The 23,301-nt window shown below is 52.7% G+C and overlaps 1 protein-coding gene across 1 annotated transcript in view; it reads left to right on the top strand.

The window, feature by feature from the left end:
* The window catches only part of CASQ1 (calsequestrin 1), a 32,741-nt gene extending 16,436 nt beyond the window's left edge, over nt 1–16,305 (top strand). Inside the window, exons 5-11 of the mRNA XM_074938244.1 lie at nt 1,649–1,722; nt 2,236–2,366; nt 7,102–7,147; nt 10,105–10,159; nt 10,845–10,945; nt 14,265–14,339; nt 15,060–16,305. Coding sequence (XP_074794345.1) covers nt 1,649–1,722; nt 2,236–2,366; nt 7,102–7,147; nt 10,105–10,159; nt 10,845–10,945; nt 14,265–14,339; nt 15,060–15,206 — 629 coding nt within the window. The 3' untranslated portion in view covers nt 15,207–16,305. The remainder of the gene's footprint in view (nt 1–1,648; nt 1,723–2,235; nt 2,367–7,101; nt 7,148–10,104; nt 10,160–10,844; nt 10,946–14,264; nt 14,340–15,059) is intronic.
* The last annotated feature ends 6,996 nt before the right edge of the window (nt 16,306–23,301 follow it).

The following is a 23,301-nucleotide window of genomic DNA, read 5'->3' on the forward strand; positions in this document are numbered from 1 at the left end:
AGGCCCAGTCTCCCTTAGGGCTAGTTTCGCCGCTGCTCAGCTAAGAACTGAGCCAGATGTTCACCCCAAATCTACCAAGTCTGAAAGAGTCAACACATTTAAAACAGAGGAAACCCAGGTCATGACTGGACATGGTGCATGGTTCACCTGTGGAACTCATAGCCACATGGTTTCATTGAGGTCAGCGGTTGTCAGGATTGAACTAAAGGGTTGGGCATCGATATGGGTGACTCAGAGTCATGTGAGATGGGAAGAAAACAAAGAGGGGATCAACAATAAACTAGCCTGCTTCACTGATGGTGCTAAGGCGAAGGTAAGTTACTCCATAAATTGTCGACTGGGTGGAGTCTCTTACTCCTTCCTGCAAGGCAGCTGGGACTGCCCACTGCTGCAGATTGGGGTGTCCCACGGTTGGGGTGCTCCGAGCTGTGGCAAGGGGGCTGTAATGACAACGAGCGCTCAGGGCCTCGTTAGACTGTCCCACCCTGACTGAGGGGGGGATAACGCCTCCTCCTGGCATTGCCGCCACTTCCCATCCAGCCCTGGCTGCTTCTCTGGGCATCTCCCAGCCATGAGGGGCCCAGCGCCAGGCCGTGAGCAGAGTCCCGTCCCCCCGTGCTGGTGCCTCTTCAGGGGGGCTCTTGCAGGGTGAGCAGAACGCACACGTGTAGCCGGCTAATAAACCCAGCCACACCATCATCCAGACAGCAGAGCAACGGGCCACCCAGCTTCCCTAACTGGGGCAACCCAGCAGCTAGGGTGTGAGCCCAGCAGGGGGAACCCCAGAGTGCCCAAAGTCGGACAGATTTCCCCCGTCGGTGCCTCAGAGGGCTGAAGGCAATGGGTGAGCAGAGATCTGTCCCAGGCAGCCAGGGAGACCCTTCGAATTAGGCATCAGGAGAGTGGTGCAGGTGCTAGAAACACTCAGAAATTTACCAGTCAGCTACTCTGGGCAGGACAGGGGTCTAGCCAGAGTCTGGCCTCCTGCATTCTCTGTGCAGAGTGTGAATTGGTGGCTGGTGTCGGGATGGGGGAGGCAAGGCTGGTGGGTTCTGTCCCCATTTCTGGGAGGAAAGTGTGGCCATAAAAGTGGAACCGGGTGCTCTTGGGTTCCTTCCCTTCTGTGTGACCTTGGACAAGTCCTTGCCCAGATCTGTGCCTCAGTTTCCTCGTGGGTGAGGTATCAATGGAGGATGTGGGAATCAGGAGTACTGCGTGATTCGGAAGCAGTTTTACTGATGAATTCATGGGTTGATTTTTGAGACATGTAGGTGGGAGCCGCAGCAGAAGTAGGTGTTATTATGTTTAATAATAAGTAACCAATTAATTGGCTGATCAATCAACACATGCAAAGCATGTCAGTCCTGAGAGGAGAGGAGGCATGGAGAGGGGAAGGGATGTTATGACTGCAGTGCCCCCCACATTAGGAGTGAGCAGGCCTTTGTCCCCTCTAGTGGCTGACCTACGGCAGGAGATAAGAGTCTACTACAGCTGCTTGTTAAGAGTTGCTGGATGCTCACATTGTTAGTACAGAAGGTCCTGAGTTCAGTCCCGGTTGATGACTCTAGTTGGGGCAGTTGCTGGTCCAGCCCTGACTGTGGGCATTCACAGCCCTATACCCATGACCCCATGGCTCTGTCTCTTTCAGATTTCAAGGCCTTTGTGGATGCAGCTGAGGAGTTCCATCCATACATCCCCTTCTTTGCAACCTTTGACGGCAAGGTAGGCACAAGGAGGAGCATCCAGCTAGTGATGGGGCAGGGCCAAGGGATGTCGAATGGGGAAGAGGAAGCTTGTGTAAGCTCCAGGAAGCAAAAGACCCTTATTTGGGGGGAGGGGATCCTTCCCTCTCCCTCTTCCCATGTCTGAGCTCTATGAGCATCTGCTGCCAAAGCGAATGGGCCTGGAATAACCCTGTTGGCTACTGGAGTGAGGCAGAGCAGGGTCGGGCATGATTCCCCTGCTGCCAAGCACAAACTGCTCTGGCTGCAGTCGAGGGGAGCTGCCTGGGATGTGGGGGAATCAGGGCCAACAGACCCATCCCACGCCAGCTCCTTGACAGCACAGCATACAGATCAGGATCAGGCCCCATCGGTCCCGCCCCTTCCACAGCAGCAAGGGAAGGAGCCCGTGGGACTGAGGCAACTGCTGGGGGTGTGGGGAGGTTTCCTGTGGTTCACAGTAACCAGGCCACGGACACCCCTCGCTCACTGGCCACCTGCCCTCCCATTGCAGGTGGCCAAGAAGCTGACCCTGAAGCTGAACGAGATCGATTACTACGAGCCATTCATGGACAAGCCCGTCACCATCCCTGACAAGCCCAACAGCGAGGAGGAGATCGTGCAATTCATCGAGGAGCACAAGAGGTAGGGGGCTGCCAGCCGCAGGATGGGTCGGAGCCCCAGTAGGACAGGAGGGTGGCCTAGTGCTTCAAACGCTGGGCTGAGACTCCGGATGCCTGGCTTCCATTCTGACTCCCTGTCTGATCTTGGGAGGGCCACCGGGCCTACGTTTTCCGATGTGACTGGTGATTTGGGGGATCTCTGCTGCTGCTAGGCACCCGCGCTCCTGGAAACCAGACCCCATTATGGTGTCCAAAGGTGGGCGCCTGAATTCACCAGGATTTAGGAAACGGCCATCTTAAGCACTTCATGCCTCCGTTTCCCCACCTGTTGCCTGGGGAAACTTTGCCTGAAGGGCAAAGAGGCCAGAAGGTCCCCTACACCGGGGCTCCTGTAGGCAGCCAGGGCTGGGGAAGGTGGACAGAGTTGGCTGAAGGGGCACACAGCTAGGGAGACATAATCATTAAACTTCCCAGCTGGGCAGCGAAGGAAACAATGTCCGGGCTCGGAGAGGGGGCAGCACATCTCCAGGGGTGAATGCCAGCCTGAGCTGTGAGGACTTTGCTGCTGGGTGTGGCAGGTTACATAGACAGAGAACACAGGGTGTCCCCCTCAGCCCCTTGGGCCTGCAGCTCTAGTCTGGAACAGGCTGCCTGCTGGGGTTTGAACCCTCCGAGAAGGCATCTCGGGGGGGACTGGCCTGGAACCAGGAAGCAAAGCAATCAGCAAAAAAGTAACTGAAAGCGCGTGCCAGAATTTCCCAATTCTGCCAGCTGGGCTGGGCTGGGTAGTGGGGCTTACAGGAGGGGGAAGGGATATAGGTCAGCACCAGGCGATGGGGGGAGCTTTTGATGGGGGACAGCTCTCAGAGGGGCCAGGTTCCTCATGACAGAGAGAGAGAGTAGTGATTGGGTGTGGAAGGGCACAGTTGGTCGTGCCATGGAGCCAGTCACTCACTAGGGGGTGTTACAGTCGGGCACAGTAAGGAGCTGCAGGTTTCAGAGTAGCAGCCGTGTTAGTCTGTATCCACAAAAAGAACAGGAGGACTTGTGGCACCTTAGAGACAAACACATTTATTAGAGCATAAGCTTTCGTGGGCTACAGCTCACTTCATCGGATGCATAGAAAGGAACATATAGTAAGATATATAGATATACATATAGAGAAGTTGGAAATTACCAAACAAACTGTGAGAGGCTAATTAGTTAAGATGAGCTATTACCAGCAGGAGAAAAAAAAAAACTTTTGTAGTGATAATCAAGATGGCCCATTTAGACAGTTGACAAGAAGGTGTGAGGATACTGAACATGGGGAAACAGATTCAATATGTGTAATGACCCAGCCACTCCCAGGCTCTATTCAAACCCATGTTAATGGGATCTAGTCTGCATATTAATTCAAGCTCAGCAGTTTCTCGTTGGAGTCTGTTTTTGAAGCTTTTCTGCTGCAAAATTGCCACCCTTAAGTCTTTTACTGAGTGGCCAGAGAGGTTGAAGTGTTCTCCTACTGGTTTTTGAATGTTATGATTCCTGATGTCTGATTTATGTCCATTTATCCTTTTACGTAGAGACTGTCCGGTTTGGCAAACGTACATGGCAGAGGGGCATTGCTGGCACATGATGGCATATATCACATTGGTAGACGTGCAGGTGAACGAGCCCCTGATGGAGTGGCTGATGTGATTAGGTCCTATGATGGTGTCACTTGAATAAATATGTGGACAGAGTTGGCATCGGGCTTTGTTGCAAGGATAGGTTCCTGGGTTAGTGTTTTTGATGTGTGGTGTGTGGTTGCTGGTGAGTATTTGCTTCAGGTTGGGGGGCTGTCTGTAAGTGAGGACTTGCCTGTCTCCCAAGATCTGTGAGAGTGAGGGATCATTTTTCAGGTTAGGTTGTAAGTGGCTCATGACAGGGAGCTACAGTTCATTTTGACCTACAGCTACAGTCGGTCACCTTGGGGAGCTCCAGTCAGTCGTAACAGGGAGCTACAGCTGGTCATGAGGGTCACCATGAGGAGCTACAGCCAGCTGCGATTTCGAGCTGCAGTTGAACTTGATGAGGGAGCTACCACTGGCTGCCATGGGGCATTAGGCAACTGCCACGAGGAGTCAGCTGCCACGAGGAATCAGTTGCCATGGGGAGTTAGTTGCCATGGAGAATTAGGTGCCGTGGGGAGTTAGGGTTGATGGTGCGAGGGAACGATCCCGATGGGGAGATACCGCGGCTGGCTCGCCATGGGGAGCAGGGCTGCCCGGCACAGCTGCCCGGCACATCCTGGCACAGACACTGGTTTCCCCATTGGATGCATGTGGCTAGGGCTGGGATACACTTTTGCCCAGCCTGACAACAGCTCCGTTTCTATGGCTGCGGCAGAGCAAGGAAATTCTCCTGCTGCCATAGAAACATGGCCCTGGGTTGGTGCAGAGTCTGGCTCCCAGGAGGGGGCTGGGCACCTGGTTACTTCTGGGGGCTCCATGGAGCAAAAGCCCCTTCCTCCCCCTAAGGGACCCTCCTCCCGCAAAGGCAGTGATGTGATCCACACCCAGCCGCTAGCCCGTCATAACCAGATCCACTCCTGCTGGGCGATTTGCCCAGAGAGACCTCCTACCCCTGCCCTCCACTAGGGGGAGCTGCTGTGATTTCCAGGGGGCGGGACCATTGGAGCTTAATTATTGTCTCCCGCCAGCTGAGCAAGCCACGCCCTCTCCTCTGACAGCTCTGCCCACTTTTTCCCAGCCCAGGCTGCCCCTGGGGTCCCGGTGGGAGAGGGGGTTTCAGCTGCTTTGTCCTTCTGTGGCCTCCCCCATGACAGACTTTCCTGGAGCCAGCCCTATTGTCCTCCTCCATGTCCCCTCTAGAGCCCTCCCAGCTGAGATTCAATTCCAAGGCTCCGACCACTTGTCACTAAATATCTTGTGGCACTTACGCAAGGAGTGGGGATGTTACTCTAGGGTCCTGACCTAATTCCCACTTGGATCATTACGGCCGCTGCACGCAGTCAGTTAGAGACAGGATTGCCCTTCATTTCCTGCCCTAAATTGCTGTGCTGTGTGCCTGTGACACAGCAGCTATGTCCCACCCCAGAGATGGCTGCATTTTCAGCAGTGGGTGAGTGATCCCTCTGCAACATTGCTGTGTGGCTGTTAAATGACAATACTGCCTCACCCCAGAGGTGGCTGCATTTCAGCAGCAACCAAAGCATAACCTCGGCACGCAAGGCATAGAAAGCACAGTGGATGGGGGCAGCTTGCCTGGCTTCTGCCCATGCTGTCTGAGGATAAAGGGATTCCAACACCCAGGGCTATGGAACCAGCACTAACCTCCCTACAGAAGGGAGGGGAGTTGCTATGGAGATTCATCCAGCCTGATTCTCACTTATGCTGTCAAGCCTCCCCCCGCCCCCCCTACAATGAGTCTCTCCAGAGGGCATTGAGCAGGCACAAGGGTCCTGTTCCCAGGGTAGCAGGTGGAGCAGGGCATGCTGCACTGTAGCTATTCCCTGCTTCTTGGGGAGCAGAGTGTAGATTAGAGCAGCCCTGAGGCTGCTCTAACTGACACTGGAGCTGAAAGCCAAATTAATCCCCCCTGCCCCGGCGTAGGAACTGAGGAGCTGAGAATCAGGGCCCTACATTTTCAGGCCAGAAGGAGCCCCCCATGCTCGCCTAGCATGACCTGGGCCACACAGGCCAGAGCACTTCACCTTCAGACTCCAAGGGTCTGTCGTACTTGCTGTTCCCCCCGCCCCTGGGCACTGGGAGCCAAGGGGTTAACAGCCCAGCGCTGCACCCCGGAGCAGATTGCATTTCTGGACAGGGATGTTCCCGACACATTGTCCTGGCTGCCTGTTCACTCTAATCCCCTTGGATCAAACTGCCGCTCCCCTCCCTCCCCCACCCAGTGACCTCAATACAGAGCAGCCCGGAGAAGGGAAAGGCAAGGGGATGGGAGTGATTCAGGGGTGACGTTCCCCCGGCACAGAGGCCTAGGAGCACAGGGCATGGCTCTGCGAAGGGTGGTAGATCTCCAGGGCCAGATCTCTGCTTTTGTTCCATTTTACTGCCACGGTGCGTGAGGCCCTGCCCCTCCCTGACTCACGCTAAAAGCTGGCAAATCAGGGACTATGGTTGCCATGGCAGCTGCTTTTTATTCCATCAAATAGCTCGGCAGTTACTTCCCGACTGGATTGTGTTAGATTTTGTGCTGCTTTGTTCCCTTTTGTATCTCTCCATCCGCCTTTGTCTCTCTCACTGTCTCTACCCTACTTGTTGCAAAATTTGGCTCACGGTTTCAAATGCCCAAAGTTTAGCACCACACAGACCCAGCAGCTGTGTTCTCCCACCACAGGATACAAGAACTGAACCTTAGGAGCCCTGTTCTCTAACCACTAGACCACACTCCCACCTAGAGCTGGCAATACCACCTAGGAGTCCTGCCTCCAGCTCCCTTTCACTAACCACTACCCCACATTTCCACCCCACGTGGGGCACAGAACCCAGTAGTCTTGACTTTCATGCTCCCTGCTTTAACCATTATACAACTCTCCCTTTCAAAGCTAGGAGCAGAATCCAGGCACCATGACTTCCAGTCCCTTGCTCTGCCCAAGAGAAATTAAACTCTGAGGACCACTCTTGCCCCATGGAGGAGCATGGACTTAGCAGATGCCACCTGACTACCTGGGGCATGCCTGATGAGTGCTGGGTTTATGCAGGCCTCCATCCCTCACACACTCCCTCAAAGAAGCCTCTGTTGTTATCTTGCAGGTCAACACTGAGGAAGCTCAAGCCAGACAGCATGTATGAGACCTGGGTAAGTCCAGAGAGTGCCTGGCATCACGTGAGGTTAGTGCTGTGGCATGGCCAGTCAGGGGCCCAGCTCCTTGCCAGCCAGCCATCTAACCCACCCAAGCATGGCACTGAACCTGCACCATGAGCCTCTAGGGTCCCTCCAGCCTGCCCCCCGCCTCCAAATGACATGCTGTTAGTAGCATAGCTGGGGTGCCTGAAAGTATACAGCACTGAACCCTGGAGAATGTCCTCAGGGCGCAATCCTGGATTGGCCCCCCAGGATGAACTAGACGGGATCGAATAGCTCTTTCCCTATCTCTGATTTCTTTCAACCCCTGAAGTTCATGCTAGTTTCTCCCATGATCCTTAATTCGGGCAAATCTCCAGTGGAAGGCACCAGGCCCAATCCTTGATGAACTCTTCGGGCCTGATTCTCCCATGCCCTGTATCTTGTACCATCCTTTACATCTGTGCCAAGGGCTATGGAATGTTACCAGATCAGAATGGCAGCACTTTGCACCCATTTTGCGCTGATGTATATGTCTGCACAAAAGGCAGGGGAAACGGAGAATCAGACCCAATGCGTAAAGGACTCAGCTGAGATTGGGTCTATTCTTTATTCAGTTCCTTAAATGCACCACACATATATTTGTGACCGGATTCTTAGCTGACATAGAGCAGAATAGTTCCAGCAACATAAATGCTGCTACACTGATTTACGCCAGCTGAGGATCTGGCTCTTAAAACCTTTATGAAAAATATATGAAAAAAATCCCACGAAACTGGACACATTTATGCCTTTAATTAAAGCATACAGCTGACTCGTTAAATAGTCAGTGGAAGTTAGGTGCCTAAATACCTTAGGGTCTGGGCCTCAGTGTCCAGCTGTTTGGGCCCACAGTTATACATTGGTTGGGGGAAGGGCACGGGGAGGTATGTTAAGGATTTTAGAAAACTAATATTAATAGAAATGATGTCACCGATTTTTTCCTCATTTCCATCAAAACACTTTTCTGTTTAGATTTAGACACTTTTCTGTTTCTTCAGCAGCTAAAAGGCATCAGCTTTGAGCTGGTGCAGGAAAAGAAGAAAGTGAAATTGGCTAGACAATGAGTAGAAAGTGAAATTGACTAGAATGGGAAACTGACGTGAAATTGACAAGAAAGTGAAAATGAACAGAAACTGACAGACCAAATTAAATGTTTTACATGCTTTCTGTTTTAACAACCTGCCATGGTGTCATTAGCGCCGGGAATAATTGGTTTGATTTCCCAGAAGTTCTGAACCTAACTTCACTAGCAGTTCTGCACGCTCAGGAAAATCAAAGCACCCAAGATTGAAAATGTGGGCTCTCATTTTTAGCCTAGCCATGCCCCATTATGTATTTGACATTTTTTTAAATCACAAAGATGGGGGTGATTTTGTAAGATATTTTCCCCTTTAAAAATCTATTGTCACCTCTGTCTTTCATATGTGTGCCTATTGCCAATATGGTTTATAGTCCATATAACAAATAGCTAGGAAATAGACGCTGTACATTTCCTGCATGTGACAACATCCGGTAATAAACACTAACCCGAAAATATCACTGGGCCTGTTACATTCTAAGCTGCATTATTCTTTGGTTTGTAGGTGTTCTCTCTGTGTGTCTATTGGAGGGAGAGGTTAATGCTATGGGGTATATGTATGTGTGTGTGGTGTATCCAATATGTGTGTCTGCGCACATGTCATTGTGCTTCTGCATCTGTGTATATGTGTGTGCACATACGCTGTGTGTGTGTCTGGTTTGTGCAGAATGTGTGTGCCTGTGATTTGCATATGTGTGGTGTGTTTGCATATCTGAGACTATGTCAATACATGCCTCTTTCTTTGGGTGGGACATGTATTCCTATAGTTATCTGCACGTATTGCACATGTGTGAATGCACAGAGATCTGTGTGTGTCTGTGTACACTTGCCAAGGTGTGTGCATGTGTGTGTACATATATCCTCTTATGTGTGTATGCACAACAAAGTAGGGCCACTTCCATAAAGGCCTGTGTGTATATTTGTGTGTGTGTTTTGACACGTGCATATAGATTTTTGTGCATGTAAATCTTTGCATGCACCTGGGCATGTAGGTGTATTTTCACAGGAGGCTGTGAGCATATGGTGCACATATGTTACTAGTGAATGCACATGAGTATGGTGGTGTGGGGGTAGGCACGTGGATGTGGGCAGGGAGTGTCCTTGGGAGCTTTGAGATGACTATGTATGGATGTGTCTGTACCGGTGCGTGAATGGGCTGTGTACATTTGCATTCAGGTGTGTACTGGGCTGTGAATGTCTGCGTTGGGGTGAGTGAGGTGAGTGAGCTTGCACTAAGGTTTGCATTGGGGCACTGATAAATGTGCACGGGGTGTGAATGGGGTGTGAGCTTGCACTAGGGTTTGCATTGGGGCATTAATGGTTGTGCATGGGTTAGTGAATGGGGGTGAGTTTGCACTAGGGTTTGCATTGGGGCACTGATGGGTGTGAATGGGGGTGTGAACAGGGGTGTGAGCTTGCACTAGGGTTTGCATCAGGGCATTAATGAATGTGCATGGGAGTGGGAATGGGGGTGGTCTTGCATTAGGGTTTGCATTGGGGCACTGATGGGCATGAATGGGGGTGTGAATGGGGGTGAGCTTGCACTTGGGTTTGCATCGGGGCATTAATGAATGTGCATGGGGGTGTGAATGGGGGTGAGATTGCACTAGGGCTTGCTTTGGGGCACTGATGGGCATGAATGGGGGTGTGAATGGGGAATGCACACCTGCATTCACGTGCGAGCAGGGCTGTGGGTGAGTGTGCAGATCTGTCCATCTCCCAGCTGATCCTCTGACCTGAACACACTCTGCACCCCACTCCTCCCTATTTGCAAGGGGGGTCTGACACCCCCCACACAACAGGAAGGTGGATGCGCCTGGTGACCGGTGACTCTCTCTGCTCCACTCCCCAGGAAGATGACATGGACGGAATCCACATTGTGGCCTTTGCAGAGGAGGATGACCCTGGTAAGAGCTGCCGCTGATCACTGCGCAGAGACCCAGAGTGGCTGAGCAGAGCGCCAGGGGCACTGCACCACCCCAGGGGGGTGCTCTATTGGCCCGGGGCACAGCATCCTCCAATGTGGGGTGCTTGACGGTCCCAGGAGGGGCCCTCTATGCTCTGAGGGGCACTGCTCCATTAGGGGGCCGGGGGGGATGCAGAAGTCTGGCTGCTGGGAAGGGCGCACAGCAGGGGAAGGGGCAGCGGGAGCAGGTGGGGCTGGTACCACCCAAAGGTCAGGCAGGTGAAATAGACACATGAAGGTGGCACCAGGGCAAAGGGGCGGCAGCAAGTGGGTATCAGCCTGTGTCTGATTCATTGCGGGGTGGGCACAGCCCCCTCCCTCTCCTCCCCAACCTGCCTCTGAGCTGGAATGCTCAGCTATTGGGGAAGGAGGAGGCAGGAGCTGGAGCAGGTTGCATGGGAGGTGTTCATAAGCTAGGAGGGAGCTGGAGTTGGGGGTTTTACTGTGTAGGGAGAGGGGGTTTAGGCTGCGGCGCTTGGCATGCAGCGGGAGGGCAGCCGGTGAGAGAGAGGTTGGGAGGGGAGGTGGCCTAACCCCTGGAGCTCACAGTGCTCAGCCTGGCTCCCTGGGGCAGTGGCCTCTTGCCCTTGCCTGGTCCCTCACCCCCCTGCTCTCTCTGGGCGCAGACGGTTACGAATTCCTGGAGATCCTGAAGGACGTTGCCCAGGACAATACAGACAATCCCGACCTGAGCATCATCTGGATCGACCCAGAGGACTTTCCCCTGGTACGTGGTGCCCATGCGTTCCAGAGCCGCTGTCAGCGGCTCGCTGGTGGCCAGCGGGAGGGATAGGCACAGCTGCAGGCTGCGGGTAGAATTGGTAAGAGATCCTCCCCCGCCCTTTCCGAGGGCCTGTCTGCCCAGGAACGGAACACCCCGCCAGGGGACCCTTCCATAAGACACCTGGATCTTGCCTGCTCCAGCCTCCCCAGACCAGGTCGCAGCCACCGGCAGGACCACAGGGCAGGAGGGTAAAGAGGAAGGGCCAGATCCAGCCCTGGTATAATGGCACGGACTCCAGCAACCTTACCCCAGGGATGAAGTCGGCCCCAGAGCTGTAACAAAATCCCCCGTGCTGTGAGGACAGGGGCTGTGTAAATTCTGCCTGCGGTGGAGTTATCAAGCAGGACCTCCTCACGCACTGTAACAGCCTTCACATGGCATCACACACTCTGATCTACCTCCCCAGCCAGGTGAGCTCACCTGTGATAGCCGGCCCCTTGCACCAAGAATCACAGCGATAGTCAGGTTACGCCCAGTCCCAAAGGACCAGTCACTTGTACCTTAGATCTCACACCAAAGACAATGCTTGTAGCACTGTAGCCAATCCAATAATAAACAATATGAAGATATATATTAAACGGGAAAAGGAAACAAGAGAGATATTTACAGGGTTAATCCAGATGAACAAAGATACACAAATGAGTTACAATCGTAAGTGTCAAATGTAATAGAAGCTTCTGTAATCAGCAAGCTCTATATGCCCATCAGGGCTAACCTAGGCTAAGCAGCTGGGGATCTCTTGCTTGTGCCTAGAACACCTTGCCCCCCAGAGTCCGAGCAGCACAGAGATCCAGTTCCTTCTTGTTAGGGGCTTTTATCCCTTAGCTGAAAACTCAGCTAAAGGGTGGAATCCACTTGCATGACTCGTCTTCACGGGGGGAGAGCAGAACAACCAGTGTCTTTTGTCCTCTTTAACATCCCACAATCTGGTGTCAATGGACCTTTCCTTTTGGGCAGAATGTGACACCTTCTGCTGCAGATCAGCACGTCACACTGGTTCATGTCTCTCTCCTGTCTGGTGATTTATACAGTCACAGAGACTCACAATACCGCTGCTCAGATATTACCTTAGAATGTAGGATACAGATGTTATAAGGGAGATTAATGCTGGCAGCATTCAATAACATCTAAACACTGAACACATTCTTCTACTCCCATTTTAATAATACTAACACACAGGTGAGCCAGACTGATTCAAGCTGGGTATTTGGCATTGAGGACGTTGGCATGAGCTGGCACCTGGTCTGCCAGCGTCACAATAGATAGATAGACAGACTCCCTGCCTCTAAGCACCGTTAATGCCCAGTTCTGGCTGGCTGGCAGGGCCTCATTCCTTTCCAGAATACTGACTGCACGGCACCTCTTCTGTGACAGCCAGGAAATACAGCGTTAAGGTACATGCCAGCCCCACCAGCCTTAACCCTGGCAGTCAGGATAGTGCTCTCTCATCCTGGATTCTTTGGGGCTCATGGGGATGCAGCCCATGGGACAGTAGGAGAAATGGTCAGACCTTGTCCTCACTAAGGTAAAAGTCTCATTCAGGGCAGACTTGGTGAACTGCCCAGCCAACACCCCAGAGCTGCCAGATGTTACCACCCCCTGATCCTTGTCCCAAGGGTCCCTCGGGGACATCCCCTGCACTTCCCTCTGCCCGGTAGTGACCTATCACCTCTGCCCCAGATCTCCCCAGCAGGAACACCCCATTGCGCTGCTGTACTCACACAGCCCACAGAGCTCAGCCCAGAAACGAGGGGTCCCATTGGGTGCAGATGCCCCTTTCCACATATCACAGCCTGAGTTGTGGTGACCTGCTGCCAGAAGTCATTTCCCCAGTCAAACCAGCTGTCCCTGGCCCAGCCACTCCAGATGTCCCTCCCCCAGCCAATCCAGCCATCCCTCTGGGGCACCTGGCACTGGCCACTGTTGGCAGACAGGATACTGGGCTAGATGGATCTTTGGTCTGACTCAGTCTGGCCATGTTATGTTCATCTATTCCAGCCACCCCTAACGCAGTGAGGATCAGTTGTGGTGCACGCAGACCAATGAGAGAGTCCAGGGCTGTGGGATGCACCAGGCCACATAAAAATAGCAGATGTACTTAGTCATTTCTCAAAAAGAAAAGGAGTACTTGTGGCACCTTGGAAACTAACCAATTTATTTGAGCATAAGCTTTCGTGAGCTACAGCTCACTTCATCGGATGCATTCAGTGGAATCTCCTCACTGTATTTTCCACTGAATGCATCCGATGAAGTGAGCTGTAGCTCACGAAAGCTTATGCTCAAATAAATTGGTTAGTCTCTAAGGTGCCACAAGTACTCCTTTTCTTTTTGCGAATACAGACTAACACGGCTGTTACTCTGAAATTAGTCATTTCTGCCATCTGCTTATCATAGGGCAGCCCTGTCTGAGATACACTGACAGCACATCCCAGGGGCTCTTGCCCGGTCCAGGAGGCACAGTTAAGGTTGTGGGGCAGGGCTGGTGTTAACTCTGCATTTCCTGGTTTTTCAGTGGATTAAATGGAGCAAAACTCGATGTTCTGAAAGGGCAAGAAGTCCTTAACTCTGGATTAACAACATTTTGGGCAGTGGATGGATAGATGGAGAGTGACAGAGAGATGAATGTGTATGGGAATAGATAGATAGATAGATAATCCTATTTTCACAGGTGATAGTGAACTGGGTTATTGGAGCCCCAGCTGCTCTGTAGAGCTGTTCTTTGCCAGCAGACCCTCCCGAGAGAGCAGGTGTTCCCAACTCCACCTCCTGCCCCTCGGGGTGACTCTGCCTTGGGTGCGGGGAGGCTAGCTGGGGGCATTCCAGTGTGCTCAGCCCACTCTGTAAATGGCACTGGGCAGCACAGGCTGGGAGCTGGAGCCAGAGGGAACCACAGGGTCTGTCTGTGCCTGGCAGCTTCCATAACAAATCCCCTTTCTTATTTCACCTACTTCTCTTTGCCCGTCTCAAGGGAGTTTCCGTCCAGGTACCCAACATTCTTGCATTCAGCCTTGGGGCTGTGCCAAGCTGGTCAGTGTCTGGGTGCAGGTGGTGCTTTTAGAATGTGGAATAAAATGAATAGGGGTGTGTCACCGCTGCCCTCTGCTGGATGAAACCTGAACAGTTTGATGGTGTGTCATAAGCCCTATCATGCTAACAACTAATGGGGAGTCTCCATTAGCTCAGGTGGTGGGTGCCATGGTGCAGAGCAGGCATGGCTTTGTTGCAGTGCTCATGCACCTTTGCTCTTCTTCTCCCCCTCCAGCTGATCCCATACTGGGAGAAGACGTTCGATATTGACCTGTCTCAGCCCCAGATTGGTGTGGTCAACGTCACAGATGTGAGTATACAGACACGCAGGGGCCGCCCGTGTGTCGGAGTCAGGCTGGCTGGGAGTCAGCCTCTTTGCAGTCCCTGGGGATGTGAACCCTGCTGGGTCGAGGGAGCTCAGTGCCCCACCTCCCCGCAGCCTGTGTTTCAAACGTGTGCCGGAGCTATGCCACGGCCCTGGGGAAATCAGCACTGCTGTAGCCCAGCTTGGGGACACGCTTCCAACATGCTTTGGTCCTGTGTGTTCTGCACGGATTGGTCTGTGTCAGAAATGTCCCGGCACTGGCTCCACTCAGCATCACAGCCTCCTCTGTGCAGCTGCTGATCTCTGTGCCCTGCGGTGCGCACGGGGCCACAGAGGATCCAGCCTGGAGCCTGAATGAATTACGGGCCAGGTCTGGAGGCCCCTGTTTATGCCCAGAGCTGGGGACATCCCAGGCTACCCCAAGCCAGCTTCCCCGTGGCACCCGGTCAGTTTGCCCTGGGGGTCACAGGGACCAGGAGAGCTCAGGCCAGGGCCTGATCCTTGGATAGCAATGGGGACAGGGCAGCTGTACAGTACAGACACTGGGATCCGAGACCTGCGCCGCCCGTCACACAGAGAGTCAAGCCACGCTGGATCCAGCACCAGGGGTGACCCTGTCTCCAGCCTCCTGGGCCATCCTGTCCACCCCCATACACATTAACTCCTTCCCTCCCCTGCAAATCACTGCTCCCCCTTCCTCCTCAGGCTGACAGCATCTGGATGCAGATGGACAACGAGGAGGACCTGCCATCCACGGAGGAGCTGGAGGACTGGCTTGAGGACGTGCTGGAGGGGGAAATCAACACGGAGGACGACGACGATGATGACAATGACGATGATGATGATGATTAGCTGCCTCTCTGAGGGCGTCCCCAGCCTGCCTGACACACAAGGCCAGGCCCCGCCCGGGTCGCACCCCACAGGGGGCTCAGGGGTGGGAGTGATGGGCCCGCGGCCGTGCCGGGGCAAAGAATGCCACCAGACTGTAACGACAATGCCTTTTTATATGGATCTGACTGCAGCTGACGTCCCCCGGCCCCACGCTACCCCCTGCAGGACACTGACTCCAGGGGGAAGATTGGGCTCACTGGGGACGAATCCCCCTCAATAGAGTCCATCTTCCCCCTCTCCCTCCCTCTCTCTCTCTGCAGCCACCCATCTGGATTTTGATCTCAACACCTGTGAGTTGGGAGCTGCCAGGTCCCCTGCCATGAGTGTCCCACTCCGCCCCCTGTGTGTCACGAGCACCTCCTGGCTGGTCCCTTCCCCCTGGTAGAGCCGGGAGAGTTTCATCTTTCCCTGCTGAGGGGCAAGTGTTCACCCAGCCTGAGCCAAACATCGAAGGGGGAGAGTTTCAAAAGCACCGGAAGAGCCCAAGTCCCATCAGCTTTCATTGTGCTCTTAAATCCCTCCCCTGAATTTGAAGAGGGGAAGTTACAGCCCAACTTGAACATTGTGGGTTAGAACTCAGTCCCTCCCCTCATAAAAGCCAAATGCCCTGAGTTAGAGGAGAATCTCCTTTCTCTCTCAGCATTATAGGGCTCATGACACACAGTAGAGCAGCTCCCATTCCAACCACTAGAGGGCAACTGTGTCCTGTACAGACATAGTCAGTCCATTACAAAGCATAAGTAAGCCTGCAGGCAAACTGAAGGCCAAATCAGAGGAAATCTGTCCCTTAAAATCACAGTTTGCCAACCTGAGATTAAAATCCACTCTGCGTGTCTCTCCTACTGCACAGGCAGCTCATCCCTTCCCCAGTGTCCCTGTGTGGACTTTTAATCAGCGATCTCCGCTGGTTCCATCGCAGCACAATGCACCCTTACCTCCTCCCATGGAACAACACGCCCTCCCTTGCAGGGGAGCAGTCAATGTACAATTTGTATATTTTTAAACAACTTTGTACAGATCAATATTGTAACAACCAACGTGAATAAAAACGAACAGTGAGAACCACCAGGGGCGTCCGGATTGTTTTGTTTATTTGATTCAAATAATGAGGTGGGTTTTTTCCAGGACCTTGGCTGAAGATGCCAGGACTGGACTCTCACGCCACGAAGGACTAGTCCATCGGGCACTGGATGGGAAGGAAGCACCGAGCCCACGTCTGGAGGACGTAGGACCCAGCCGCTTCCGAGAAGGACTGAACTGGGGTCTGCACTAAGACTGTCCTGTGCATGAGATGGCAGAGGGCTCCCCTCCAGATAATCAGTAACTGAGCTCATTCATGGGTTTGCTTGTCATTATTAAGAGTTTGTCTAACCAAGTCAGGAGGGGAGCTGTGGTGACTGCGTTTTCCTGCAGTGGGCTTTGAAGGGCACTGCACCCTGTCTATCAGCCAGCTCCCTGCTCCTGGGGCCAAGGGCCAAGTGCAAAACACGGTGGTGGCAGGAGCTACCCAAGCCCAGGGCGTAGGAAACCCAGGGGCGCGACCATTTGAATGTGGCAATTAAGGACGTGCTGGGGAAAATTTAGAACGGCGTTAACCACTTTCCTGGGGTTACAGATATTTTTTTCGTGGGAATGTTTGGGTTGTTTTGACAGAGTCAAAATGAAAAATTTTCAGTCTCCTGTTTCCATCCCTCCCACCCCCTTTGCACTCCTGGGAAAACAAGGAGGAAAAAAAAACAAAAAAGAGAATGGATTTTTATTTGGAATCTAAATGATACAATTTTTCATTTTGCTTCGTTTCAGCACCAAAATGTCCAATCTGAGCAGGTCACGCTTCTGTTTTCACGTCATTCAAAAAGTCGTTTTCCCGCCCAAACAACTGGTCAACGAAAGAAGTTTGACCAGCGTAGGGGACAATTTCCTGGCGCAAGTGCTAGGGGAGCCAACTAGGGGGGGCGCTTTTCTTGACCTGCTGCTCACAAACCGGGTAGAATTAGTGGGGGAAGCAAAAGTGGATGGGAATCTGGGAGGCAGTGACCATGAGTTGGTTGAGTTCAGGATCCTGACGCAGGGAAGAAAGGTAAGCAGCAGGATACGGACCCTGGACTTCAGGAAAGCAGACTTCGACTCCCTCAGGGAACAGATGGCCAGGATCCCCTGGGGGACTAACATGAAGGGGAAGGGAGTCCAGGAGAGCTGGCTGTATTTCAAGGAATCCCTGTTGAGGTTACAGGGACAAACCATCCCGATGAGTCGAAAGAATAGTAAACATGGCAAGCGACCAGCTTGGCTTAATGGTGAAATCCTAGCGGATCTTAAACATAAAAAAGAAGCTTACAAGAAGTGGAAGGTTGGACATATGACCAGGGAAGAGTATAAAAATATTGCTCGGGCATGTAGGAAAGATATAAGGAGGGCCAAATCGCACCTGGAGCTGCAGCTAGCAAGAGATGTCAAGAGTAACAAGAAGGGTTTCTTCAGGTATGTTGGCAACAAGAAGAAAGCCAAGGAAAGTGTGGGCCCCTTACTGAATGAGGGAGGCAACCTAGTGACAGAGGATGTGGAAAAAGCTAATGTACTCAATGCTTTTTTTGCCTCTGTTTTCACTAACAAGGTCAGCTCCCAGACTGCTGCGCTGGGCATCACAGAATGGGGAAGAGATGGCCAGCCCTCTGTGGAGATAGAGGTGGTTAGGGACTATTTAGAAAAGCTGGACGTGCACAAGTCCATGGGGCCGGACGAGTTACATCCGAGAGTGCTGAAGGAATTGGCGGCTGTGATTGCAGAGCCCTTGGCCATTATCTTTGAAAACTCGTGGCGAACGGGGGAAGTCCCGGATGACTGGAAAAAGGCTAATGTAGTGCCAATCTTTAAAAAAGGGAAGAAGGAGGATCCTGGGAACTACAGGCCGGTCAGCCTCACCTCAGTCCCTGGAAACATCATGGAGCAGGTCCTCAAAGAATCAATCCTGAAGCACTTACATGAGAGGAAAGTGATCAGGAACAGTCAGCATGGATTCACCAAGGGAAGGTCATGCCTGACTAATCTAATCGCCTTTTATGATGAGATTACTGGTTCTGTGGATGAAGGGAAAGCAGTGGATGTATTGTTTCTTGACTTTAGCAAAGCTTTTGACACGGTCTCCCACAGTATTCTTGTCAGCAAGTTAAGGAAGTATGGGCTAGATGAATGTACTGTAAGGTGGGTAGAAAGCTGGCTAGATTGTCGGGCTCAACGGGTAGTGATCAATGGCTCCATGTCTAGTTGGCAGCCGGTGTCAAGTGGAGTGCCCCAGGGGTCGGTCCTGGGGCCGGTTTTGTTCAATATCTTCATAAATGATCTGGAGGATGGTGTGGATTGCACTCTCAGCAAATTTGCAGATGATACTAAACTGGGAGGAGTGGTAGATACGCTGGAGGGGAGGGATAGGATACAGAAGGACCTAGACAAATTGGAGGATTGGGCCAAAAGAAATCTGATGAGGTTCAATAAGGATAAGTGCAGGGTCCTGCACTTAGGATGGAAGAATCCAATGCACCGCTACAGACTAGGGACCGAATGGCTAGGCAACAGTTCTGCGGAAAAGGACCTAGGGGTGACAGTGGACGAGAAGCTGGATATGAGTCAACAGTGTGCCCTTGTTGCCAAGAAGGCCAATGGCATTTTGGGATGTATAAGTAGGGGCATAGCGAGCAGATCGAGGGATGTGATCGTTCCCCTCTATTCGACACTGGTGAGGCCTCATCTGGAGTACTGTGTCCAGTTTTGGGCCCCACACTACAAGAAGGATGTGGATAAATTGGAGAGAGTCCAGCGAAGGGCAACAAAAATGATTAGGGGTCTAGAGCACATGACTTATGAAGAGAGGCTGAGGGAGCTGGGATTGTTTAGTCTGCAGAAGAGAAGAATGAGGGGGGATTTGATAGCTGCTTTCAACTACCTGAAAGGGGGTTCCAAAGAGGATGGCTCTAGACTGTTCTCAATGGTAGCAGATGACAGAACAAGGAGTAATGGTCTCAAGTTGCAATGGGGGAGGTTTAGATTGGATATTAGGAAAAACTTTTTCACTAAGAGGGTGGTGAAACACTGGAATGTGTTACCTAGGGAGGTGGTAGAATCTCCTTCCTTAGAGGTTTTTAAGGTCAGGCTTGACAAAGCCCTGGCTGGGATGATTTAACTGGGAATTGGTCCTGCTTCGAGCAGGGGGTTGGACTAGATGACCTTCTGGGGTCCCTTCCAACCCTGATATTCTATGATTCTATGATTCTATGACCGGCTCTAACCCACCGCTGAACGTTCCACTCGATTCTGGGTGTGGAATAAAACACAGGAATTGTGCCAGCAGCACCCATCGGTGCCAGCACATTGCATTGCTGAGCCGGCTGGGCCTAGGGTCCAGCCCTTGTCCTGCTCGGCGCTGACACCGCCCAGTTCCGTGTTCAGGCCCGGAGCCTTCGGCCTCGTTGGGCCCCCTGGCAGCCCCTGCATTGAGGAGGGGGAGGGGCACGCTGCACCCGGCTGCCCGTGCCAAGGCTCCAGCGAAGTGGCGGGTGGGAGAACCTGAGCGACTCCTCACTGGTCCCACGCGGCTGGCGTTGCCAAGGAGACCAGGTCCACGCTACATTAGCTGCAGGCTGCAAGCGATGGCCCAGCTGGGGAGCTCAGACAGACCAGCACGATGGGCCTGGGAAGCGGGGAGGGGGCTGTCTGTGCCAGGGGAGGGGGGGTTGCACATATGTTCATGCATGTGCATGCATCCATGCATGTACCTGTACAGGTGTGTGTGTGTGGGCATGTGTGCACGTGTGTGGGGGCATGAGGCCAGGAGGGGCAAGTGACACACGTGGTGCTAATTTGGGACTCATAGGAGCCTTGAATAACTGAACCCAGGTCCTAACTGTATCCTCAACCCAAAGGTGACCTGGATTGGCAGCATCAGCCCCTTTCCTGAAAGAGGATCCAAATCGCCTTGTCCCACGCTGGCTTCGTGTCTGCACATGGCTGCTCGCTTCGGGGTGGAATCAGGACGACTCCAGCATGCGCCCTAGTCCCTGTGCTGGGCACCGCAATTCTGCTCCAGCGCATGTGGGCGCTTAGAGCACGAGGATCCAGGTTCTGTCTTCGGGCCGCTGCCATGAAGCTCTGAGCAGCTTCTCATGCGCTGCTGGGGGCAATTCAAGGACACGGCTTGGAGCCGCTGCAGCCTGCTCAGGTTGCGGCGTTTGGTCCCGGACAGCCCCAGCCGTGCCCCATGCCGACAGCGTCTCACCTCTAGACCGAGGGCTGCAGGCTGGGCTGGGCCCAATGATGCCCCTCCCGCTGGCAAACCTTGTGCACCCCCTGGCTGCAGGGCAATGGCTCTCTCGCCAGCCCAGCATTGGCTTGACCTCAGGCTGGGGCGATGGAGGGTTTCGTTGTCCCATCTTGTGGGCCGAGGTGACCTGTATTGGTGCTAACCGCGAGCTGGGCCTGTCCTTCATGTACTTCATGTCGCCAGAAGCCACAGCAAGGCTGGTGCAGGACAAATGGGAGCATCCGTCCCTGGGTGACTCTTCCCTCCCCTGCATCCGTGAGCAGGAGGCCCAGGGCAGTCAGTGCCAGAGATGCATTGGGCAGGGGCGAGCACCAACGGGGTCAGGAGGGGATTTCCCCCATGGGCAGGTCCTCCCACCACCCCAGGGACTCCTGCACCTTCCTCTGAAGCATCTGGCTGTGGCCACTGTCAGACCCAGAGCACCTGGTCGGAGTCAGAGTCGGAGTCTGTCCTAGGCCTAGACAATTTCACCTGCCGTGCCTCGTTCGCCTTCCATTGCTCCCGCTCCAGCCCAAAGCGCTCGCTGCAGTCGGCTTCCCAGCACCAAGGCAGGGTTTACACTTAAATAAATAAATACATACATAAAAAGCCTCAATTATAGAAAAGGATTTTAAAATTAAAAATTCATGAACCCATCTCTGCTGTATTAACCTCAGGCTCTGTAAAGCCTTTTCGGTGTTGAGCCAGCTGGTTACAGCAGGGAACTGGCAGACGACATTTGTGGGTCCTGTGCCCAGCTCGGGAGGGGAGTGGTGTCTAGTAGTTAGAGTGAAGGGGGACTGGGGGGAACAGGGGCAGGATTCTCATAGACTTTAAAGTCAGAAGGGACCATTGTGATCATGGAGCAGGTCCTCAAGGAATCAATTCTGAAGCACTTAGAGGAGAGGAAAGAATCAGGAACAGTCAGCATGGATTCACCAAGGGCAAGTCATGCTGACTAATCTAATTGCCTTCTAGGACGAGATAACTGGCTCTGTGGATGAGGGGAAAGCAGTGGAGTTCCTTCACTTTAGTAAAGCTTTTGACACTGTCTTCCACAGTATTCTTGCCAGCAAGTATGGACTGGATGAATGGACGATAAGGTGGATAGAAAGCTGGCTAGATTGTCTGGCTCAACGGGTAGTGATCAATGGCTCCATGTCTAGTTGGCAGCCGGTATCAAGTAGAGTGCCCCAAGGGTCGGTCCTGGGGCCAGTTTTGTTCAATATCTTAATTAACGATCTGGAGGATGGTGTGGATTGCACCCCCAGCAAGTTTGCAGATGACACTAAACTGGGAGGAGAGGTAGATACTCTGGAGGGTAGGGATAGGATACAGATGGACCTAGACAAATTAGAGGACTGGGCCAAAAGAAATCTGATGAGGTTCAACAAGGACAAGTGCAGAGTCCTGCACTTAGGACGGAAGAATCCCATGCACCGCTACAGACTAGGGACTGAATGGCTCGGCTGCAGTTCTGCAGAAAAGGACCTAGTGGTTACAGTGGACGAGAAGCTGGATATGAGTCAACAGTGTGCCCTTGTTGCCAAGAAGGCCAATGGCATTTTGGGATGTATAAGTAGGGGCATTGCCAGCAGATCGAGGGACATGATCATTCCCCTCTATTCAATTTATTTGAGCATAAGCTTTCGTGAGCTACAGCTCAGCTGTAGCTCACGAAAGCGTATGCTCAAATAAATTGGTCAGTCTCTAAGGTGCCACAAGTACTCCTTTTCTTTTTGCGAATACAGACTAACACGGCTGTTACTCTGAAACCCCTCTATTCGACATTGGTGAGGCCTCATCTGGAGTACTGTGTCCAGTTTTGGGCCCCACACTACAAGAAGGATGTGGATAAATTGGAAAATGTCCAGCGGAGGGCAACAAAAATGATTAGGGGACTGGAACACTTGACTTATGAGGAGAGGCTGAGGGAACTGGGATTGTTTAGTCTGCAGAAGAGAAGAATGAGGGGGGATTTGATAGCTGCTTTCAACTACCTGAAAAGGGGTTCCAAAGAGGATGGATCCAGACTGTTCTAAGTGGTAGCAGATGACAGAACGAGGAGTTATGGTCTCAAGTTGCAGTGGGGGAGGTTTAGGTTGGATATTAGGAAAAACTTTTTCACTAGGAGGGTGGTAAAGCACTGGAATGGGTTACTTAGGGAGGTGGTGGAATCTCCTTCCTTTGAAGTTTTAAGGTCAGGCTTGACAAAGCCCTGGCTGGGATGATTTAGTTGGGGATTTGTCCTGCTTTGAGCAGGGGGTTGGACTCGATGGCCTCCTGAGGTCCCTTCCAACTCTGATATTCTATGATTCTATGATTCTGTGATCATCTGGTCAGACTTCACTCACACCTGAGGCCACAGAACCTCACCCATCCACTCCTGAAATCGACCCCTAACCTCTGGCTGAGTTACTGACGTCCTCAAATCGTGGTTTAAAGGCTTCAAGTGACAGAGAATCCACCATTTACACTTGTTTAAACCTGCAAGTGACCCGTGCCCCATGCTGCAGAGGAAGGCAAAAAATCCCAGGGTCTCTGCCAATCTGACCAGTGGGAAAATTCCTTCCCGACCCCAATATGTTGATCAGCTAGACCCTGAGTGTGTGGGCAAGACCCACCAGCCAGACACCTGGGAAAGCATTTGCTGTAGTAACCCAGAGCCCTCCCCATCGAGTGTCCCTTCACCGGCCGTTGGAGATATTTGCTGCCAGCACCCGCAGATCGGCTACATGTCACTGTAGGCAGCGTCACCATCCC

This window comes from Natator depressus, chromosome 24 (genome assembly GCF_965152275.1).
Source record: "Natator depressus isolate rNatDep1 chromosome 24, rNatDep2.hap1, whole genome shotgun sequence".
NCBI lineage: Eukaryota > Metazoa > Chordata > Testudines > Cheloniidae > Natator > Natator depressus.